We start from the raw sequence: 19,580 nt of genomic DNA, 5'->3' as shown, positions 1-19,580 counted from the left end.
CATAAGACTTCAGTTTCTATCTACAAATGCGCATTGAGGCATAGTTCTGTTGTTACCCTGGCCCTAAGCCCTAAGCCCGCTAGGAACGGTTAGTGCGACGCGTTCTTGCAATTAACGCCTCGACGCGTTCCGGCCGGCGATTGCATACAGCGGGTCTGATGCTTGGAAGTAAAATCACGACCGCATTCTATTACAATTGTCCCAAAGATACCCCTTCATAAATTGCTTACATTACTATTTCCTAATTACAATATCCCACTCGAAACAAAATACATGTCCTTGGAAGGAATCCGGCCTAGGCCGAGGCCAGCTCGTGCGTGCTGATTCTATTCCCGTTTATGATTTGGAAGCTATCAAGATACTGACCAGTTTGCTTGTGACTAGACCCCCCTGGGACAACGGTCTTGACGTATACATCCGATGGACGATATCTTATAACTGCCGGCTCCAATGCTCTGATTCGTATCTTCAATGATGGAGATGATGGCGAGCCAAGGACACTTGAGGATGGTGCTGCGGAGAATTATCTTGGAGTTGCGGCAACGGTAAACATCTCTACTGGCTTGGATATGTTTTCGCATATACCGATATACTGATACGTTTGGACAGAAAGATGCATTCATTCTGGGCGCAGAAGATGGTACGGTTTGGCGCTACGATGTTGAAACTGGTAAAACGGATAAGCTTCTCGTACGCTGTCTACTTCCAGTTCGCGACCTTGCTATTTCAAGCGACGGAGAATGGCTTGCTGTTGCCAGCGAGTGAGTTCTGATATGCACCTGACGCATTTCTGGGTGTTAATAAACCGTACAGTGAACTTACTGTGAAGATTGTCAACACCGACGACATGACCAATGTGAAATATTTGAGAGAGCAGACGAAAGGATCGAAACATGTGACTTTTGATCAAACTGGCCGATTTATTGCCGTCTCGTGTACAGATGGATTTTTATACATTTATTCAGTGGAATCCGACGAGCCGCAGCTGGTACGAAAACTGGATGGAGCTATAAGGCGACTTGAAGCAACAGATGACGCAACATCGCGAGCAGCATGGCATCCGGGAGGCACAGCCATAGCGTTGGCTCAAGCCAACCGAGACATTGCTATCTTCTCAACCTCCGACTGGACCCCGCAGAAGCCGTTTACTGGTGGACACAATGGCGAGATCACTGCCATAGCATGGTCCCCAAATGGTGAACTTCTAGCAACTGCTGGGTTTGACGGACAGATTCTGCTTTGGGAAACGAATACCCAAAAAATCCTGAAACGATACAAATTTGCGAATGTGACTAATCTTTCATGGCATCCCACTAGAAACGTGTTTTCGTTCTCGACATCATTTGGCGAGGTTTATATTCACGAGTACTTTGTGTCCAGAGAGCACGTGTCCATCTTGGAGAAGAGCGGAGAGTCTGCTCTGCGCGGAGGACCGCTGGGAGAAACCTCAGGAAATGCCAGAAAGCCTATGGTTGATCGATCTAAATCGGGAGAAGAAAATGGACGCAGAAGAGCAGGCTCTCTTGACTCACTGGATGATCTTTTGGGATCTGCAGGGGACGAAGACGGTTTCGTGGATGATGATGACGGTGCTGGTTACGCAGAGGATGTCAATGCTTTCGGTAAACGAACAAATGGCCACTTGGATGGACCTGAAGGACGTCAGCAAAAGCGCTTTGCGTCTTACTGGGAGCCCACCGTTCATGCTCCATTTCAACCAGGAAGCACTCCTTGGCGGGGAAACCGATGTTATCTTTGTACGTGGCTGCCCACAAAATACTTCGAAATATGTTAGTGTTACTGACTCCTTTAGGCTTGAATCTTACTGGAGCCGTGTGGACTGTTGATCAGGAATCTCACAACACGGTTACTGTCGAGTTCTATGATAGTGAACTACATAGGAACTTTCACTTTACTGACCCTTACCGCTATGACAAAGCGTGCCTCAGTGAGTTGGTTACTAGATCTTGTTTTCAATGATACTGACCTGAATATCGTAGATGACAATGGCACATTGTTTGCTTCATCTCCAGTGGATTCTCCGGCAACAATTTACTATCGTCCCCATGAAACTTGGACGACTCGGGGAGATTGGCGAACCCAATTGCCTGCAGGCGAGACCGTCAAAGGTATGTGTCGAGAGATGATGATATTCTATTTGGCTAACTTTTGCATAAGCTATTGCACTGAGTGATTCTTATATCGTCGCTTTGACTTCGGCAAATTACATACGTATCTACACGCTGTATGGAACGCCATTCCGCATATATAGGCAAAAGAGCCAGGCTATTACCTGTGCAGCATGGCGAGATTATGTATTGACTATTGGGAATGGGCCGGTTAGTCACAATGGGGGCTCGTCCATGACCTACTCTATTGAGAATGTCAAACGTGATGAGATTTGTCAAAACGAGGATATTGTGGCTATATCGGAGGGAGAAGAACTGAAAAGCGTCTTTTTCTCTGATGCTGGAGTAAGTATAATCTACGGAAATTAACCTAATCAGAGCTAACCTGCATTCAGGATCCCTGTATTTATGATTCGGAAGGAGTTCTGCTGGTGCTACAGCATTGGAGAACACCCGGACAAGCTCGATGGGTTCCTCTCCTCGATACCAAGCTTCTTGAACGATTGTCCAAGGGCCGTAAAGAGGAGACATACTGGCCCGTGGCTGTGGCACAAGATAAATTCCATTGCATCATTCTCAAGGGCGGGGAAACTCACCCATACTTCCCAAGGCCTCTTTTGAGCGAGTTTGACTTCAAGATGCCAGTCTCTACAGCACCTCCCAAAGCAAACGAGGACGAGGCTGAATCAGATACACGCAACGATATTATGCGATTTGAGGAGTCTTTCGTGCGGGAGAACCTATTCCTTAGTCTTTTCCAAGACGTTATATCCACAACCAACGCTACTCGTAACCAGCGTGCTGAGCTAGCACGGAAAGAGGTTGAATTAGACAAGATCTTGTTACAAATGCTTGCAATCGAGTGTCGTGAAGGCGAAGATCGTGGTATGAAGGCTCTCGAGCTGGTGGAAATGATGCGGGATCGTTCTGGTAAAATGCTGGAAGCCGCAGCGAAGATTGCTCAGAGATACAATCGTTCCATCCTCGAAGACAAGATCCGAGAGCTGGGTGAGCGACGACTCATGGGCATGGATGAGGACGACGAACTTGCTTGAACGCAGAAACTAATTACATGATGTGAATGAACGGGCTTTGCTTTTATTGGGATACGATGATCTTAATGTAGTGCTGTCATGTGTCAAATACGACCAACCTGATTGGCTGCCTGGCTATTGTAGATACTGTGCATAAACAATTGCTAATCAAATAACTGTAAAAGTTAAAGTGGGAGTGCAAATCCATGCTTATCCCCTCAATTGCAATTGTATCAATCAATATTGTATTTATTATTCTAATCATGCGGAAAGGTTCCTGCCAGACTATATGGCCGGTGGACTAGTGCGGGCCTCCCAAAAACAAACGTCATTTTCAGAGCCTCGACTGTAAACCTCCTCCACGCTGCTGTTACCCATGCATACGGCACCTCGAGATTACTGCTTCGCCCTACACATGCCTCCGGACAAGAGGCGTTCGTAATGCCGCCGAAACTTGTTCGCTATAATCCCTCATCGCTTTCGTTTTCAACATCTGCATCCAGCGTCGTTTGCACTTTTCACCGGGTTTCCGCCTATAGCCATAACCATTATCATCGCGCGCAATGTCGTCGGTCGTTTACACAGGCCACTAAGAAACCGCTCGCCCGAGCACGCGATAATATCCTCGATGATATCTTCTTTTCGCGAGCGAGTGCGACTTTGTACTCTGCTACCAGGCCAAGACATGGCGCTGGGCAAATCCCCGAATTGGACGGCGGCGGTTCACACGGAGACCGCAAGCCACCGGATGAGCGAGTGCTGAAGCTTGGAAAAAGTACGTGAACCTAACTAGTAAATATCGAAATTACTGACAGAATTTTTTTTTCTTTACAAAGCCCTGCGAAAGTTATCGCCGTTGCTCCCGACGATTCTCATCAACCCGCTTCCAAGTGAACTCCTCTCTCCGCAAATCACGTTACATCTTTTCCCCTCAACGCACCCGCATCTACCAAATGTCAAAGGTCGGATTCTTTACCGTGCGGCACTGTGGACGGTGCCTGTTGCATGGAGCACGCTTCCGCTACTCGGCAATGTTAGGTTGCAGGTTACAAGCGAGCGGATGGTTCGCGCAAACTCCGTTCTTGGATGCGAGCATGCGAACGACTGTGGCGACGAAAGGCTAGTTGTTCGGTGGAAGACGGAGCTGCGAGGTGACAGAACAAATAAAGGCGCGCCAGGATTGGAATCAGCATCGAAACCCATGTCAGTCTCGAGCCACGTCTCCCAACCCAAGACTGGAGTGAACAAGGGCTTGAGCGCGCTGCTCGGTGGGGATGCGCCTATATTCTCGCTGGGAAAGGAAGGGCAGTTTGATGGCCTGTTTATCTTCGCCTTTGACGAAGAGGGCCGGATTGCAGGGCACACCATCGAGCATGCTGATCAGGCGAATGGCTGGGATCGCACGGCAAAGTTTGTGACATTGACAGATTGGCTATTAGGCAAGGCTCGGGGGACGATGGAGCCGCCAGAGCCCTCGTTGGCTGCCCAGGCATGTCGTGAATATAACAACGATGTCTTGGACCGCAGGCAGACGTTGCGAAGGAATACTCTCCTACGATATCGAAAAAGTAACCCTTGACATACGACGAACGAGTCACTTGAAGTATAATTCTCTTGTATCATATTGATATATCTGCGGTTGGCGTTTCATTTCAGGGAATTCAGCTGTTTCACAGGCTTATTCGACCCATTTCCACTCCTTTCATCTATGCAATGTCCTCGAATGCGTGGTCAGTTGCCATGGCTAATGCGTTTCTCCACTCTATTACATATTTATACCCTAGATGAATCTTATTATTTTGAAAATAGCCTTAGAATAGTCCTGAAAAGAAAGTCCGCAAATGCCAGCAAAGAACTTTTATAATCCTCTCATTTCCCCTTCGACTCTTTACCAACAGGAGTCTTCAGAGCCAAGAAAACAAGTCCACAAACACCTAGCATCGCAACACCGCCCGCTGTAAATGCAACTTCTCTCCCTACCCACCAAAAGAAAGAGCAGAACACAACCGGACCAAAAGCGCGGCCAAACTGGCCCCAGCTACGAAGACGGCCGAGGATTACCCCTCGCTCGTCATCGCCAGCTTCAAGACTACCCAAACTGTTCAGACCGGTCACAACAGTCGCACTGGTGACAGCCAGAAAGCATGCTGCGATTTGCAAGCCGCCGATAGTCTTGATATTCGCCAACAAGAAGAACGCGATGGCGCATGCGACAACACCGATGCGAACTGTCTGCAGCGGCGGCAGCCGACGCACCATTGTGCCTTGGAGTAAGGATGCAATCAGGCCGACAATCCCGAGTATGCGTCCATTCAATGCCGACGGGTTGACGCTCGTGTCTTCGCCAAGCAGCGCGGTTGTGAGAAATGGTAGCGAGAACTCCATGCCGGAGAATGGGAGGAGGAAGAGCAGATGCACCAGGTTGAGAACCGTGAGGTTATTTGTATACGCTTTCCTTCCGCTAACCGTAGCTGTCGTTCCATCTGCTGTATTCCCAGCTTTCGTTTTAGATGCAGTCTTTGTGGACTTGGACTCGGACGCCAGGGTGAATTTGGGATGCGTCTCGGGCAGACTGAGATACAGATAAATCGTTTCGACAACAATCAAGAACAGCGAGACACCAGCGGCCGTCGCAAACGGGTTTGCAGCGATAAACGTAACCTTGGACAGCGCCGCACCCAGCGCCGGGCCAAACGTGAAGGCGATGCTGAAGCACGCGCCAACCATGGCCATGGTCGACCCGCGCTGACTCTCGTCGCTGATATCAGTCGCAATGGCATTGGCCATCTGCACATTCCCTTCGCTAAGCCCGCCGACGATGCGACTGGCAAGGAACGTGCGGAAATCCGTGGCTACAACCCATAGTGCCACGCTGATTATGTTTCCAGTCATGGACCAGAGAAGCGCTGACCGGCGGCCATACTTGTCTGAGAGACTCCCGATTACGGGCGCGGCGAAAGCCTGGAGGAGGGAGAAGAGAGAGCCGAGGGCGCCGCCGAGTAGGACAATGTCGTAGCGCGACTCGATCGGTTTCGCAAATGAGTTCTTGTATGCATTGAGGTAGTGGAATATCCGGTTCAGAAGAGAGTTCGGGGAGGGGTCGCGCTTGAGGTAGAAATCCAGGAGTGAGGGGAACAGAGGGAGGATAAAGGTGAATGAAATCTAGGCGAAATAAGATGATAATTAACAATGGATTAATAAGATACAACCTCGTACTTCGAGTCAGACAACCTACCAGGTCCAAAAGGAGAGAGATGAATATGACACGCAACACTTTCTTCCGATAAGAGTTTGCTGGTGACGGTGTCACACGAGCTGCAGCCATGATTGTTCTTTTCCGTTTTGTTGTTGTTATTTTCAGCCAAAATCAATTGATGCTCGCAACTGCCACGGTGCACCTAATAAATAGCATGGCGATTCAGCATGGGTCTGCTATTCGCATATTAATTATAGTAGCTGTTGTGTTGTTGTGTTGACTGCGGATCAACAAACGATCTCCCGGTCAATGACGCAATGCCAAAGGCCTTCTCGTCGGACTTCTACTAAGAATGTCGGAGCACGAGCTTTACGTGCGCAACTCAGGAACGTCTTATTGGGATAAGCAGAGAATGAATAAATGAGATGTGGCAAGTTATCCCAGGTCGGCTGTGAGTAAGGAGCAAGTTAGTCACCCAGAACGCTCGAAAGAGGCGAAACGCAAGTGAGACAACACAGTCAGACATCCCGGCCCCTCTTCAAGCTAGCGCTAAAACCGCGTATAGAATACGCATATAGTTATTTGGAATAATATATAGTCATGGTAACATGGTCTAATCGTTCCATTCATTCTTGATAGATGCCCACTTGCACAACATGCAAGGTTCCAGCCATTCCCTAATCCTTCCAGTATGATTCCTAGTCCAGCCTGCGCCATGATGCCCCAAAGTAAAAGATAGATAGATGTACAAAGTTTTGCTATGATCGATGAACGCAACTTTTGAAAATCGGAAGAATGAAATCCGTCAAGCATAGTCGTTCACAAGTATTTAAGATAAAGGGGAATCATGTCATGAGTTAAAACACGGAAAAGAAAAGAAACGAGATATCTCCAACCCAAACAGATCATTATGCAACGCTTAAAGACTAGAAGAACACGTGAACTTTTGCCGCACAAAAGCGGAAAATTGTACGGTAGAGACCATATATTTCGATCAACAGCTCCAAGCTGCTTCTTCTCTTAAATGATTTGTACCGACGCCGATCAACCTGGTAGTCAATAAGGAAAGGAAAGTGCTGGAAGGCGAGAATGTGGAGTTAGAAAGAGTGGTGTTTGCAGTGAAGCGGTTGCACAAGACTCAAACGGAACATTGACGATTTCACTGTGTGGTAGGAACTAGTTGGCGTTCAGAATGAGGGTCAATCTGCGCCTTTGAGGACAGCACATACGTCACCCTGGAAAGTTACTGATCCGCAACAGCTTCTCCACGGTTACCGTTCTGACCATGCCCACCACGACCGCGTCCGCCCTTGTGTTCACCACGTCCACGGCCCCGGCCTCTGAATTCGCCTCGTCCACCACGACCACGAGATCCATCACCGCGACCCCGACCGCCACGGCCTCGTCCACGGACGCTGCTTTGGCGTTGGTGATGCTTGACTTGTTCGAAGCCGTCCCCTTCGATCGGTGCAGCACCAGTTGGTATATCCTCCGCCCAGCTACCAGATGGTTCGACAGCGGTGGCAGTGCCAGTCTCAGTCTCGGCAGGTTGAGGAGACACTTCAACCCATTCATCAGCAGATGCGGTAGTTTGCGGTTCCCAACTAGACTCAGCGGCTTGGTTTGCTGCATTTCCTACAAATGTTTTGGTGGGTGCAGTGACTGGTTCTTCAGATTGAACTGCAGCGCCTGAGGTTCCAAAGCTGCTTCCGTCTACCGTAGCCGAGATTGTAGTATCTTGAAGTTCTGTGAGACCAGCGTTGGCAACAGTGGGGTCAGTTGCAGGCTCAGCGCTTCTAGCAGCAACTTCATCGGTCCAGGTTGCTTCCGGGACCGGGGGTGATTGTTCTTGCGCCACCTGTTTTACTCGGGCATCTATCAATATTATGTTAACAATTATTTATCATGACTTGACAGAGTGCGAAAAACTCACAGGTCACATCCAAAAGCTGTTCATCGACGCCCACAATTTTCTCATCGGAGCCCTCGATTAGTTTCAGCATGGAATCGACAGCGTCATTAGTGCCGCCGTAAATCTGGAGCAATACCCCCTCAAAAGCTGGACCATCAGCTACAGACTCTTCACCTGCGCGCCTGAAAGAAGCCGCAGTGCGCAGGAACTGGCTCAAGGTCAACAATTGCGAGCGCAGTGTGCTTTCCTGAGACTCTTTGGCCTCTGCAACAGCCTTTTCTCGCACAGCCTCTAGGGCCTCCTTGTGTGCATTCTCCAGGGCCGTTTTCTGACTAACGAGACGTTCTTCGTAATGCAAGGCAAACTGCTTGTACTGAGCAATCTGTTCTTCGATCTGAGCAACCTGAGCTTGCAATGCTGGCTTCTTCAAAGCCTGCGCCTTTTGGTCGGCATTGATCTTTTTCTCGGCAATGAGCTCATCGAGGGATTTGTCTGGGTTTTCGGCAATGATACTGTCGACCTTGGCAGTTGCATTCTGTAGGAGTGTGAGGTTAGTCAATGCATATCTAATGCGTCAGAATGTTAGGTAGGCAATAACTTACCAGTTTCTTCAAGGCGTTGCGCAGGTTCCTGCAAATATTAGACACAATTCTTATAATACCGAAACATGGAATGAAATATCATGATTTGTTGGTACAACGGCAGTACTCACTTCTGCAGATCTCTGAACACACCCTCCGCATCATCACTCACGCCGTTGACAGGAGCCTCGAGCCTCGCATCGGAATCTGGATTTGAAGGGGTTGGGGTTGAAACTAAGGCATTGACGGGGGTTTCTGCCTTTGCACGCTTCTTCTTGGATGACTTGGCTTCGTTTTGCGCCGGAGGGTTGGAGTTGACAGTAACGGTGGACATGGTGTGGATACCTCTGTCGCTGTGTGGAGAAGCTGTGTGCTGATTGAGAGGAACAGAGAGACGGAGTGGCAATGGGGAAGCAAGCTTTAAGAAGCTTGTGATGCGTGGGCTATTTGACAGGAATGCGAATGGAAGCTGCGAACAGTGGGAGAGGAGGCGAGATGTGTGGAGGTTGTGAGGTTGTGGTGTGAGGAGCATGAGGGAAGTTGATGGAATCGGGCTTCCGTAGTCGGCCAGCCGCACCGCTCTCCGCCTGGCCTTGCTGCTCTGTCGCGTGCGCCGCCTTCTCCAACTGATTTTTTCTCGAATACTTGCACACAAAGAGCATGTCTACGGGGAATTTTCATTGCACTTATTAGTTTCAGGCTACCAAAATGCGTTTAAATTCAGTTGAGGCCCGGAAATGTATTAAAATATCACAAAAGACGCGCAGAGGGTATCGCAATTTGCTTAACATGATCCCAGGAGCAGATTCCAATCAAACCATCCATTCTGTAACGCCGTAACCCGTATACCTCATGACCATGTTTCCTTGGCTCCATAAACCGAACAATAGAGAAAAGTGGCCAAATAACTCTTATCCTCTCATCCTCCGCAGCGTAGACTATTCGACGTAATTAACATCGAGGAGGCTCCCAGCAGCTTCCAAAAAGCGAAACATACCTCGGTGACTTTGCGAATACTTCTTGCCGAAATAGACTTCTCGCCCGACCTTCTCGCACGAATCGATGCTTCTCGCATGAGTCTGTTGGGGTGCTGGTTAGTACTCTGTTGAGGGGTTGCGCCGCGTGCGAGGCTCACTCTTGCATGAATAGAATGTAATCTAGAAACACCTTTGAGCAATAAATTAGTCAAGGTTCGACGTCTCGACCAACTACAGCTCTTCGTAGCAGGTCTCACCATCTATACTCACTAAGACGTCTGTGTTTTTGCTGATGTTGCGGCCAGCATGAGCTTTGACGATGCGCTTCACGGTTGCGCGAGGGTATAATTTTTGCGTTGCGACCATTTCGATATTTCAGTGTGGCAAGAAACTTGAAAACTGTGTCTTTTCGAGAGTATAACTGGATGAGAAAATAGTAATTGGACCGGAACGTGACAGAAGATCGAGGTGAGATTGCGTTGTTTGTTGTTGATTATTGTTGACGGATGAACTTCGTAGGTGGGGAAAACAGAAGTGCAACTAGCTCGGTTTATACTCCTAGTAGGCTCTTACTATATACTAGATAACACTGGCATTTCTAGACCCTCACCATTTCACCACCTTTATATTTTGCCGTTCACCTATGAAATACTTACTTAGTAAGGATTATAGTGGTAATTTGTACATCATATTTTAACATAGGGTGTAGATCACGTGCAAAAGGCTGTCCGGTCGTGGTAGCCTAGATAGGCACCTTGACACAACTAGATTATATTGTTGAAACCAATTGAATGAAGGGAAGATGAATATTCATCTTTTAAAAGCCCAGCCCTACCTTACCTTTCGACGTCGTCGGCCAACTTCACTCTCCAAGATCCCACGAAAGATTGTGGTGATACTCCTCCTATACCTCTCAACTCCAGTTCAGATATGCCTCGCGCTTACTTGTAAATTCTGTTACAATTACTTCCAACTTTTCATGAGTGCGCAAGGAATCCATCAACTATCTCAACTTCTCCCAGCCCAACGGCGAGAAAGATTGATGAAGATTGTCACTGTGGTGAGGTAAAGAATCAGGTTAGGTCATATGATGGTCTCTGTATCTGCGTTGAACGAGATATCGGAGGAATTAACTGGCATGGCAAGGCTTGGAGAAGGGACTTGGCAGTATGCCTCTATAACCTTTCAAAACTGGGGACCCTCATTGAACTCGCACCATTGGCCGTCATGATTGTTTAATTATTGGAATCAGCAATGTAGTTTACGTGATAGGAAATTGGCCATTATCGCTTTTAAAAACTGTTTATAATGGTCCTCCGTCTGCTTTCGTGGCAGGTTTTAACAATATAGTTGTAGCCTCTATTCACGCTTCTATTCACGAGGCAATGAATATCTTGGACATGGTTGCAAGATAGGAGTGTCATTGCTCTAGGGGCTTAGTCTCTACCATAGTCACGTACGACTCCAACACCAGCATCATGATATCTTATAGCTAAGACACTCTTTCTGAATATGCACCTTCTCAGCATCCTCCGGCTCCTCCAGATCCTTCCCATAGTGATCGTTGACAACAGAAGATTTCCCCTTCCCCTTTCCCATTCCTATTCTTCCTTTCTTCCTCTCTCTTCTACCCCTGGGCTAGTACTCGATGCCCCCTACCGAATAACAAGTGCTTTGAAGCTAGGTACATAATTGAGTACCTACTCCTTATGACGGATATACTTTTTCTTTCTAATGGTAAAAGGAGCGACGATATTTCGGTTCCAGCCATCATTACCATTGATCCCATTTTTAGCATCTGCCAGACTAGACCAATTATGCTTCTGTAGACAATGGTTTCCGCCCGAACATCTCGATATTTCTAGTTAAAGTATTATTTACGAGTATAACTGGGAAATTTTCCAAAGAAAGACGTATATATGTCTACTGTGTCTATAAAATTACTATCAAGTGGTTTAAATAACGCCTCGTTTTGGTCACCAACTGGCGGTACAACCAAGGAATTAGCGGCGCCGCAGCCACCTGAATATAAGATATGACCCAGCCGAGCCTGCAAGCAGTCTCCAGGCACTAAAAACTACAATTGCCAGTCTAAGACGATCATAGTATCCTTGCAACAGTATCCCCGTGGCGTGCTGATCTGCCAATGCCGACTCATCACTCTTTGCACCGCTAGACTTCGCATCCACAGGTTCATCGACATGAAGAGCAATAGTTGAGTCGTCAGCAGCGGTTTCACTAGGCTGTCTCAAACTCTTGACCTTTTCTGCGTTTCTTTTTCGTATCGAGTATGTCATGATAGACACGAGGATCCGTAAATCAGGAGCAGTGAATGTCGGATGGGTCCATAATTCCACAGCATTGTGCGGCGGTAGCATTTCCAGAAAATCGGCCAGGATACCTAAGGTCAAGCCCCATAGCAATAGAGTCCGACCTTTCTCGGGTAAGATAGGCTGTGTGCCTGAAATCCATTGTTTCCATTTTTGAAAGACTGAAGTTGGCCGCCGGGAGGATTCCGGGAGAAAGCCAGGTATTGAGCTGCAATACAAGCTCTCGGTTGGGAGCAGCCTGAGAGCAGCAAATTCCATCATCCCAGTCATCCACCGCGAGGCCACGCGACTTATTATTCCACCCTGCTTTGCATAGCGGTCTGAGACATCGACGCGTTCAACGGACCGAAATGATGGTGCAAGAAGAGCTCTTAACGAAACCCAATGCGTTGAGGCTACTTCGGTTGGCTGAAGCTTGAGTGGTGGGGAATTTCTCGATGTTAACAAGAAAATAAAAGGACATAATACCATCAGTCTAGAAACCAGCGTTAGCCTACCGCACTTTCTCTCAGGCTTTCTAGTCCACTAACGGGAGTCTTCCGAAAGAGGTTTTCACCACACGCTCGGGGAGATTGCCAACAGGAATAGCTTCTTCTACATCCAAATCTAACCCGATTTCCTCCCACGCCTCCCTGATCGCCGTCCCTTTATCATCTGCATCCTCTGGATCCCGCTTGCCTCCGGGAAGTGCGACGTGCCCGGTCCAGCGATCCCCTATTCTTGATGCCCTTTTAATAAATAACACTTCCGGGTCACCATGTTTCACCCAGTCTTGCGCAAAGAAATTATCAAGTTGTTGTGATACCGGCACAGAGTTATTAGCTTCGACAGGAGTCGCCGGAGGCCAGTGGTGGTAATCTGGGCGAACTCGAAGGATCAAAGCGACCGCAGCACGTTTTTTACAATCTGGAGGATTTGGAACATGAGGGTGGGGGTATTTGTGCAGACTGAGTAGAGCTTCATGCAATGTCTTGGTCAATATTGGAATTGCTTCCGTACCGCTGTTCTCCGAAGCCGAAGCCATGACCACGAGCTTCCGGTTCGGCGGTGATAGTAAAAATGGAGTCTGGATACCCTATCCAAGATTCAACCCTCCGGCAATTCAAATGAACGTGGTCATAACGAGGAGTAATAACAATAACCCCAAAGTCAGCCCTACAAGATGGGATATTAGGATTGGTGCCTCGGACGATAAGCGTTTGCGACTTGCCAATCGGGCCATTCACGAATGTTTGCTTTGTTTGCTCGCGTGACCCAGTCAGCTCGGAATTGGCCAATGGGAAGCACGGAAGCTTCCCTGCCTCCCAATGCGGCACGTGGGGTGTCAGTGTCGAGAGTCCAGATGATTGCAGACCTCCAAACCTCAAAACTTCACGCTCAGCCGCCACTCGAAGAAAGGCGACACTTTCGCTCATTCGCACTTTTCAATTGCTATCCAGGCGATAAAGACTCCTAGGCGACTAGCGGAACCCCCTTCTCATACCTTTCCCCAGCACCCTGCTAGCTTCTCGCAGAGCTAGGGCGGGGCTTCGGTCACCATGCGTTTCGGCAAAACCTTGAAGAACTCGATTTATCCTCCCTGGGAGGATAAGTATATCGATTACTCCAAGGTTAAGAAACTTCTACGGGAAGGAGACGTTGATGTAGATGACAGTGACAACGAGGTGCAGCCATGGACGGAAAAGGACGAAGAAGCCTTCGTGCAAGAGTTGGTCAATGTCCAGTTGGATAAAGTTAACAACTTCCAGGCTGAGATGTCACAAAAGCTGCGCGAAAGGACTGCGGCCTGTGAAGCTAAGCTGGGCTCGCTTGTCAAGAAGACGGACGGGGAGACGGATAACCAAGAGGAGCGAAGAAAAATTGCGAGCGAAGCTCTACAGGAGCTCGACCAAATAACCAAGGAGGTCAGCGAATTGGAGAAGTATAGCCGGATCAACTTCACTGGCTTTCTCAAAGCTGCGAAGAAGCATGATCGCAAGCGTGGTGCCCGATATCAGATTCGAGCGCTCGTGCAAGTTCGGCTTTCTCATCTGCCTTTCAATTCAGAGGATTACTCCCCTCTTCTGAATAGATTGTCGGCCATGTATACTTTTGCGCGCCAAACGCTTAACCAGGGTCCGGAAACTTCTCAGGGTCCAGCTAATGAAGGCGGCATCACCCACGAAACTTATGACTCTTATAAATTTTGGGTGCACGAGGACAATGTTATCGAGGTCAAGACATATATTCTACGCCAGCTACCGGTTTTGCTCTACAATCCCACGACGTCGAAAGAACTTGATGTCTCTCAAAAGGACCCAACTATCACATCATTGTACTTTGACAACCCCCAGTTCGATTTGTATAATGGTAAGGTTACTCGAGCTCCAGAAGCAGGCTCACTCCGTCTTCGTTGGTCGGGTGACCTGAAAGATAAACCAAATATCTTTTTGGAGAAGAAAGTTGTTACGGAAGATAACCACAGCAGTGAAGTTCGAGTACAGCTTAAGGAGAAACACGTCATGGAGTTCTTGAAAGGGGAATATGGGTTCGAAAAGAAGATCACTCGACTGGAAGATGTAGCTCACGGAGAATCACAGCAAGCAGAAGCACTCAAAAAAGATGTGGAGGATATTCAATCATTTATCAAAGAGTACGGGCTACAACCGATGGTGCGAGCAAACTATACCAGGACCGCTTTCCAAATACCTGGAGACAGTCGTATCCGGATTTCACTGGATACGAACCTTGCATTGATTCGGGAAGACTCACTAGATCCTGAACGACCATGCCGTGACCCAGAGGACTGGCACCGGCACGATATTGACGATGTGGCGATGCAATATCCATTTAGCTCTATAAACAAGGGGGAAATCTCACGATTTCCCCACGCATTGTTGGAAATCAAACTAAGACACGGTGCACGCCACGCCGAATGGCTTGATGATCTTATGGTTTCTCACCTCGTCAAGGAGGCTCCTAGATTTTCGAAGTTTGCTCACGGAGTGGCTCAATTATTTGAGGATAATATCAATACATTTCCGTTCTGGTTGGGAGAGCTTGAAAATGACATTCGCCGCGACCCCGAGACTGCATTCCATGAGGAACAAGAGCGACTGGCTAAGCGGGCTGAGGAGGAAATGGTCGTTGGTAGCTTCCTAGGGTCGAAAGCGAGCCCGCTACCGCTGATGGTAGGATCGCCAATCACACGGATGCAGGCTGGAAGAGGCATCTCCCCTGCACGTTCTTCTGTCACAGCAGGTGTGGCGGCTGGACCCTCGTCGGTGCCAACTGCAGCCAGAGAAATTCTACCTGAGACCGAAAGCAACAGACTGGCTCGGGTGGCTGATGAAGCAGATGCCCAACAAGCGAACAGGGAAGTGGGAGAGACGTCGTATCTTAGCAGTCTTTTTCCTTCATTCTCAACGTCTCGCTATGCGCAGGCTCATCGCCAACGTCGAAGTCTTCCTCCAGGTGTAGAGGCTCCGGCGGTGTGGATCAAAGATGCCGGACCGGTTCGTGTGGAGTCAAAAGTGTGGCTAGCGAACCAACGTACCTTTATAAAATGGCAGCATGTTAGTGTCTTGCTGGCATCATTGTCATTGGCTCTCTACAATGCGGCTGGCATCGACAATACCGTTGCGCAGGTCCTAGCCATTGTGTACACATCCTTTGCAGTCTTTGCTTCGGCATGGGGATGGTATATGCATGAGACTCGTGCTCGATTGATCAGGGAGCGCAGCGGAAAGGATCTCGACAACCTGTTTGGACCGATTGTCGTCTGTGTCGGACTTGCCGCAGCTCTTGTTTTGAACTTTGGCTTCAAGGTGAGAGGTCGTTTACACAATCCATATATGATAATTACTAACAAACAATAGTATCAAGCTGCACTCCGCGCCGCACGCGATAGCCAGAACAATGTTTTGGCTGCCTCCACGTTTTACAACACAACTGGAGAGCCTGGATTACCGGGACTGGTCAAGCAGGAGAACTATTGAAAGCAGAATGCACTTGAGATGGAATTACGTCGCGATCCAGGATCGTGGTGTTTTTGCTCATCGGTGCTGAAAAGTATGACAGGAATTTTGCTATATAGCTTACGTGATTCCACCGGGCTTGGATGGAATAGGAAACAGGGAGATGAGTAGTAGTGGATACTAGCACCTGTGCAATTGTACAACTAGGATGTATATCGAATGTATTGGCTATTCGAGGACATTGGCGGCAATTAATCGGCTAAAATGACATCAATTGATACCGTAGAATGGCAATATTTACACTTCTGTCAGTGCAAATGCCGGTTGCCCCTTGTCAATAATCCTGCAGGCCACATATTAGCTTTCGCCGAGTCATGACTGGCCACCACCAACAGAGTTGAGTATATAATTACTCCGAGGTGCCAACGAGCTGTCAGGGGCAGGAATCCACTAGCCTAAAGGGGCTAGCACCAACGTGTACAGTTTGCTGGGACGGATCGGCGTCCCGCGCACGGGGCGCCACGGCAGGAGCTTCTTTCCCTAGTAAGGTCGCTGGACTTCCATTTCCACTTCCCATCGTACGTACGGATACACGCTTGCCAGTATCAGATTGGCAACGATGATCTCGAGTAAGACGGCCGCGGACAAAGAGTCTGGTTTTATGGGCTGCGGCCCAATGACTCGTATGTCCATGATTATAGCTTAGGTACCGTCTGCATCCAACGAACCAGTGCTCCATCTGACAAGCGATAACAGCAATATTCATCTGCTCCTGCGAGCCCTCCAGACTCCAGACCCAGAGCAACTCAGGCCTGGCAAGCAATTTAACAGCCATACCCGCTTGTTGACGGAGAAGCTCCGTGCCTCCACGGCCTGCCTGCTGGTCCTGACCGCAATCTCAGTCGTCGTTGAGTCTCCGACTCTTGACCGTTAAAAGTGGAGCGCGGCTAGGGGTATTAAATCAAGAATGGGAAATTGCAGACGGCTGGGGGCGATGGAAGTGCTGTGTATGGCTTGGTGCGCAGGTCTGAAAATTGAAACTTGGGGCAACACGGCTGTCTTTGCACGCGCTAAGCAATTTAGGCTCGGACCAGCCTCTGCCCAAGTGGACTGGCACATGCATCTATGGCCGTTCCCCTCCTCCTGTTCCCAACAGACTAACAGCCAATGCCTGGTGTCGATCTCGGAGACAAAGGATCTTGCGTTTATCTCCTCCAGACGATTTAATGTATAGGATTGATGGAGATGGGATGGGGTTGGCGGTGTTGTTCCTGGCTCACGTCACGCCACGCCGATGTCGAGAAGTCCAGTTTACACCGGCCTCCGTGGTCAACACCCATTGATCGATTCAATGCAGTTCATGCGCGCGGCCAGTCGAAGTCAAGCCAGGTACGCCGTACGTGTATCACGCTGGTGGCCCAGTGGGCCGCGGCGTGGGTCTACGTCCCCGCTCAAAGCCTCGATTCTGCGACTAAGTCGCTAAAATGATTGTAAAATCACTAAACTCGAGATTCTTCGCCTGACCCGAGGATAGACGGCTTTTCTGACGCGCTAATTGCATAATCTAGGCGAACCCAACTACTTGTAGTTAGTAAAACGTCCATGGATGGGTCTTCGGGCTAGTAATTAATCGCATATACAAACATTAAGCATCCAACATGCACATTCAAAACTTTTCCTCCGGCCGCCAACGCTTACTCGTGTCCACGGGCCATTCATATGATCAGGTGGAGGGGAAGGTCTAGGTTGATTGACCATTATACTGCTTATATAGAAGATGAGATGATATAAGATCACTCATATCCTGATTGATTACCGCGACTGCAGTATCCCCTGCTGATCCTGCGTACCCCGGATTAGAGATCCGAGCCCTGCAGTCATCAATTGGCACCTCTGCGTGCAGGGGTCTCTAAGACTCATGCCTTGTTAGAACCTGACGTGAAGCTGGGCCTGCAAAATGGGTCAGGCAAGTGGTCCAGCCATTGTAGCAGTCATCTGGACTTTCGTGTCCATCAGCAGCATCTTGGTTGCTGCTAGACTGTATACACGATTGAGAATTGTAAATAAGATAGGGCTTGATGATTATATCATGGCCTTTTCATTGGTGAGAACTATCTATCATTCTTGTCGATCTATACACAAAGCTGACCTGCTCTAGATATGCTGTCATGTCTTTGCCGGTCTTGTTACTGCATCGATATCCTGGGGCATGGCCTCACATATGGATGACCTATCAACCCAGCAAAAGGCAAACGCATTCTTCTACAGCTCCGCCTCATTTACTCCCGGTATCCTTTCCTTTACCATACCCAAGCTTGGAGTCGCCGCGCTTCTCATTCGCATTTTGAACCCGACGCGACGGTTTACATGGTTTCTATGGACATTCGTCGGCGTGAGCGATCTATTGATCTTTGGCTGTGTCATTATCCTATATGCCCAGTGCAATCCATCCAGAGCCACATGGACCCCATCCATGACTGATGCTGTGTGTTGGAGCCCTGCCGTGCTGGAGAACTACTCGATCGCCAGTGGAGGTACGAATCTGAAGCCTTTTACATGGCACAAGACTAATAAATACAGCCCTTTCCGCTTTCCTCGATTTGTTTCTTGCCATGTACCCAGCAACCGTGCTTTGGAGACTACAAATGAACCGAAGGAAAAAGATCGGTCTCTCGGCTACCTTGGGCTTGGGCATTTTGTAAGTAGTAAATGCAGCGTGTACTACAACCTACTTACAAGCTTAGTGCATGTGCGGTATCCATTTACAAGGCTACACGGTTGCCTGAATTGGGAAATAAGGCGGACTATACCTGTATGTTCTGCTGTATTTGGGTTGGTCAAGTACCTTTACTCACAATCTACTCAGATGCTACATCCGAAGTATTTTTATGGACAAGGTAAGCTTATTGATAGCTAAAGAGAAAGTATAAGGCGCTGACATGTGATAGTATCGAAGCAAACACTATTATCCAAGCCGCTTGTATCCCGACCATCGCACCTCTCCTCGAATCGCTCCTCGGCAGAAAAGTATTCTCCAGTCGGTCCGCAGAGCATACTTCCTCATACTTTGGAGCCAGTGGCGACGTTAGGAAAAACAGTAAGAACAATTGGCGGGCCCCGAGGAAGCAAAGCCTTCCAGGTTCACAAAATTGGCCTTCGGCGGCGCGATCAGGCGACCACAGCCGTCTATCGGATGTCGAAAGTCAAAAGAGCATTCTTGGCGAGGATGGCATACCTCTTTCGCATATTACACGGAAAGATGAATTCAGCATCCAATTCGAGGCTGCCACTCAGCACGGTCTAGAGCGTGTCCGGGATGGACGGCCGCCATCTGTATGGCGAAGAAGTCTGTTGAAATATGGAACCCCTCCCTGAACAACACCCCATCGACATTTAACGCGTAACGATCATAAATAATGTACTATATAATTCACTCGACGCAGCCTAGGCGACACGAAGCATGCA

At 48.6% G+C, this 19,580-nt stretch overlaps 8 protein-coding genes across 8 annotated transcripts; 4 read left to right on the top strand and 4 right to left on the bottom strand.

Annotated features, from left to right (window-relative positions):
* The first annotated feature begins 155 nt into the window (after window positions 1–155).
* Window positions 156–3,358, top strand: BGW36DRAFT_313889 (chromosome segregation protein). Its single transcript, XM_046212527.1, has 8 exons — window positions 156–313; window positions 385–545; window positions 610–761; window positions 814–1,757; window positions 1,814–1,948; window positions 2,001–2,129; window positions 2,179–2,474; window positions 2,525–3,358. The coding sequence occupies exons 1-8, from the start codon at window positions 274–276 to the stop codon at window positions 3,182–3,184; spliced, it is 2,517 nt and encodes an 838-aa protein (XP_046077257.1). The 5' UTR covers window positions 156–273; the 3' UTR covers window positions 3,185–3,358.
* A 49-nt stretch (window positions 3,359–3,407) lies between these two features.
* BGW36DRAFT_99450 (uncharacterized protein) lies at window positions 3,408–4,887 on the top strand. Its single transcript, XM_046222738.1, has 2 exons — window positions 3,408–3,938; window positions 4,000–4,887. The coding sequence occupies exons 1-2, from the start codon at window positions 3,605–3,607 to the stop codon at window positions 4,740–4,742; spliced, it is 1,077 nt and encodes a 358-aa protein (XP_046077256.1). The 5' UTR covers window positions 3,408–3,604; the 3' UTR covers window positions 4,743–4,887.
* A 145-nt stretch (window positions 4,888–5,032) lies between these two features.
* BGW36DRAFT_423758 (putative tetracycline transporter) lies at window positions 5,033–6,488 on the bottom strand (the record flags this gene model as incomplete). The annotated part of the gene is made up of 2 exons (XM_046219870.1): window positions 5,033–6,325; window positions 6,399–6,488. The coding sequence occupies 2 exons, from the start codon at window positions 6,486–6,488 to the stop codon at window positions 5,033–5,035; spliced, it is 1,383 nt and encodes a 460-aa protein (XP_046077255.1).
* A 1,114-nt stretch (window positions 6,489–7,602) lies between these two features.
* Window positions 7,603–9,186, bottom strand: BGW36DRAFT_288617 (uncharacterized protein; the record flags this gene model as incomplete). Its single annotated transcript, XM_046210597.1, has 4 exons — window positions 7,603–8,234; window positions 8,293–8,806; window positions 8,874–8,901; window positions 8,984–9,186. 4 exons carry the CDS (start codon window positions 9,184–9,186, stop codon window positions 7,603–7,605), a joined length of 1,377 nt encoding a protein of 458 aa, XP_046077254.1.
* A 330-nt stretch (window positions 9,187–9,516) lies between these two features.
* Window positions 9,517–10,436, bottom strand: BGW36DRAFT_370933 (uncharacterized protein). Its single transcript, XM_046215299.1, has 4 exons — window positions 10,100–10,436; window positions 9,988–10,019; window positions 9,850–9,931; window positions 9,517–9,790 (listed from the first exon to the last, which is right to left on the bottom strand). Exons 1-4 carry the CDS (start codon window positions 10,193–10,195, stop codon window positions 9,764–9,766), a joined length of 237 nt encoding a protein of 78 aa, XP_046077253.1. The 5' UTR covers window positions 10,196–10,436; the 3' UTR covers window positions 9,517–9,763.
* Window positions 10,437–11,726: 1,290 nt separating this feature from the next.
* BGW36DRAFT_370931 (uncharacterized protein) lies at window positions 11,727–13,326 on the bottom strand. The gene is made up of 2 exons (XM_046215298.1): window positions 12,690–13,326; window positions 11,727–12,634 (listed from the first exon to the last, which is right to left on the bottom strand). The coding sequence occupies exons 1-2, from the start codon at window positions 13,181–13,183 to the stop codon at window positions 11,833–11,835; spliced, it is 1,296 nt and encodes a 431-aa protein (XP_046077252.1). The 5' UTR covers window positions 13,184–13,326; the 3' UTR covers window positions 11,727–11,832.
* Window positions 13,327–13,697: 371 nt separating this feature from the next.
* Window positions 13,698–16,136, top strand: BGW36DRAFT_355606 (SPX domain protein; the record flags this gene model as incomplete). Its single annotated transcript, XM_046213663.1, has 2 exons — window positions 13,698–15,965; window positions 16,017–16,136. 2 exons carry the CDS (start codon window positions 13,698–13,700, stop codon window positions 16,134–16,136), a joined length of 2,388 nt encoding a protein of 795 aa, XP_046077251.1.
* Window positions 16,137–17,604: 1,468 nt separating this feature from the next.
* Window positions 17,605–19,543, top strand: BGW36DRAFT_99434 (uncharacterized protein). The gene is made up of 6 exons (XM_046222737.1): window positions 17,605–18,219; window positions 18,274–18,649; window positions 18,696–18,813; window positions 18,860–18,927; window positions 18,982–19,012; window positions 19,064–19,543. The coding sequence occupies exons 1-6, from the start codon at window positions 18,073–18,075 to the stop codon at window positions 19,488–19,490; spliced, it is 1,167 nt and encodes a 388-aa protein (XP_046077250.1). The 5' UTR covers window positions 17,605–18,072; the 3' UTR covers window positions 19,491–19,543.
* Window positions 19,544–19,580: the final 37 nt, after the last annotated feature.

The sequence above is a fragment of the Talaromyces proteolyticus genome (assembly GCF_021365285.1).
Source record: "Talaromyces proteolyticus strain PMI_201 chromosome Unknown BGW36scaffold_2, whole genome shotgun sequence".
In the NCBI taxonomy this organism is placed as follows: domain Eukaryota; kingdom Fungi; phylum Ascomycota; class Eurotiomycetes; order Eurotiales; family Trichocomaceae; genus Talaromyces; species Talaromyces proteolyticus.
Note: the sequence above shows the minus strand (reverse complement) of the source record. Positions and strands in the feature narration are given on the sequence as shown.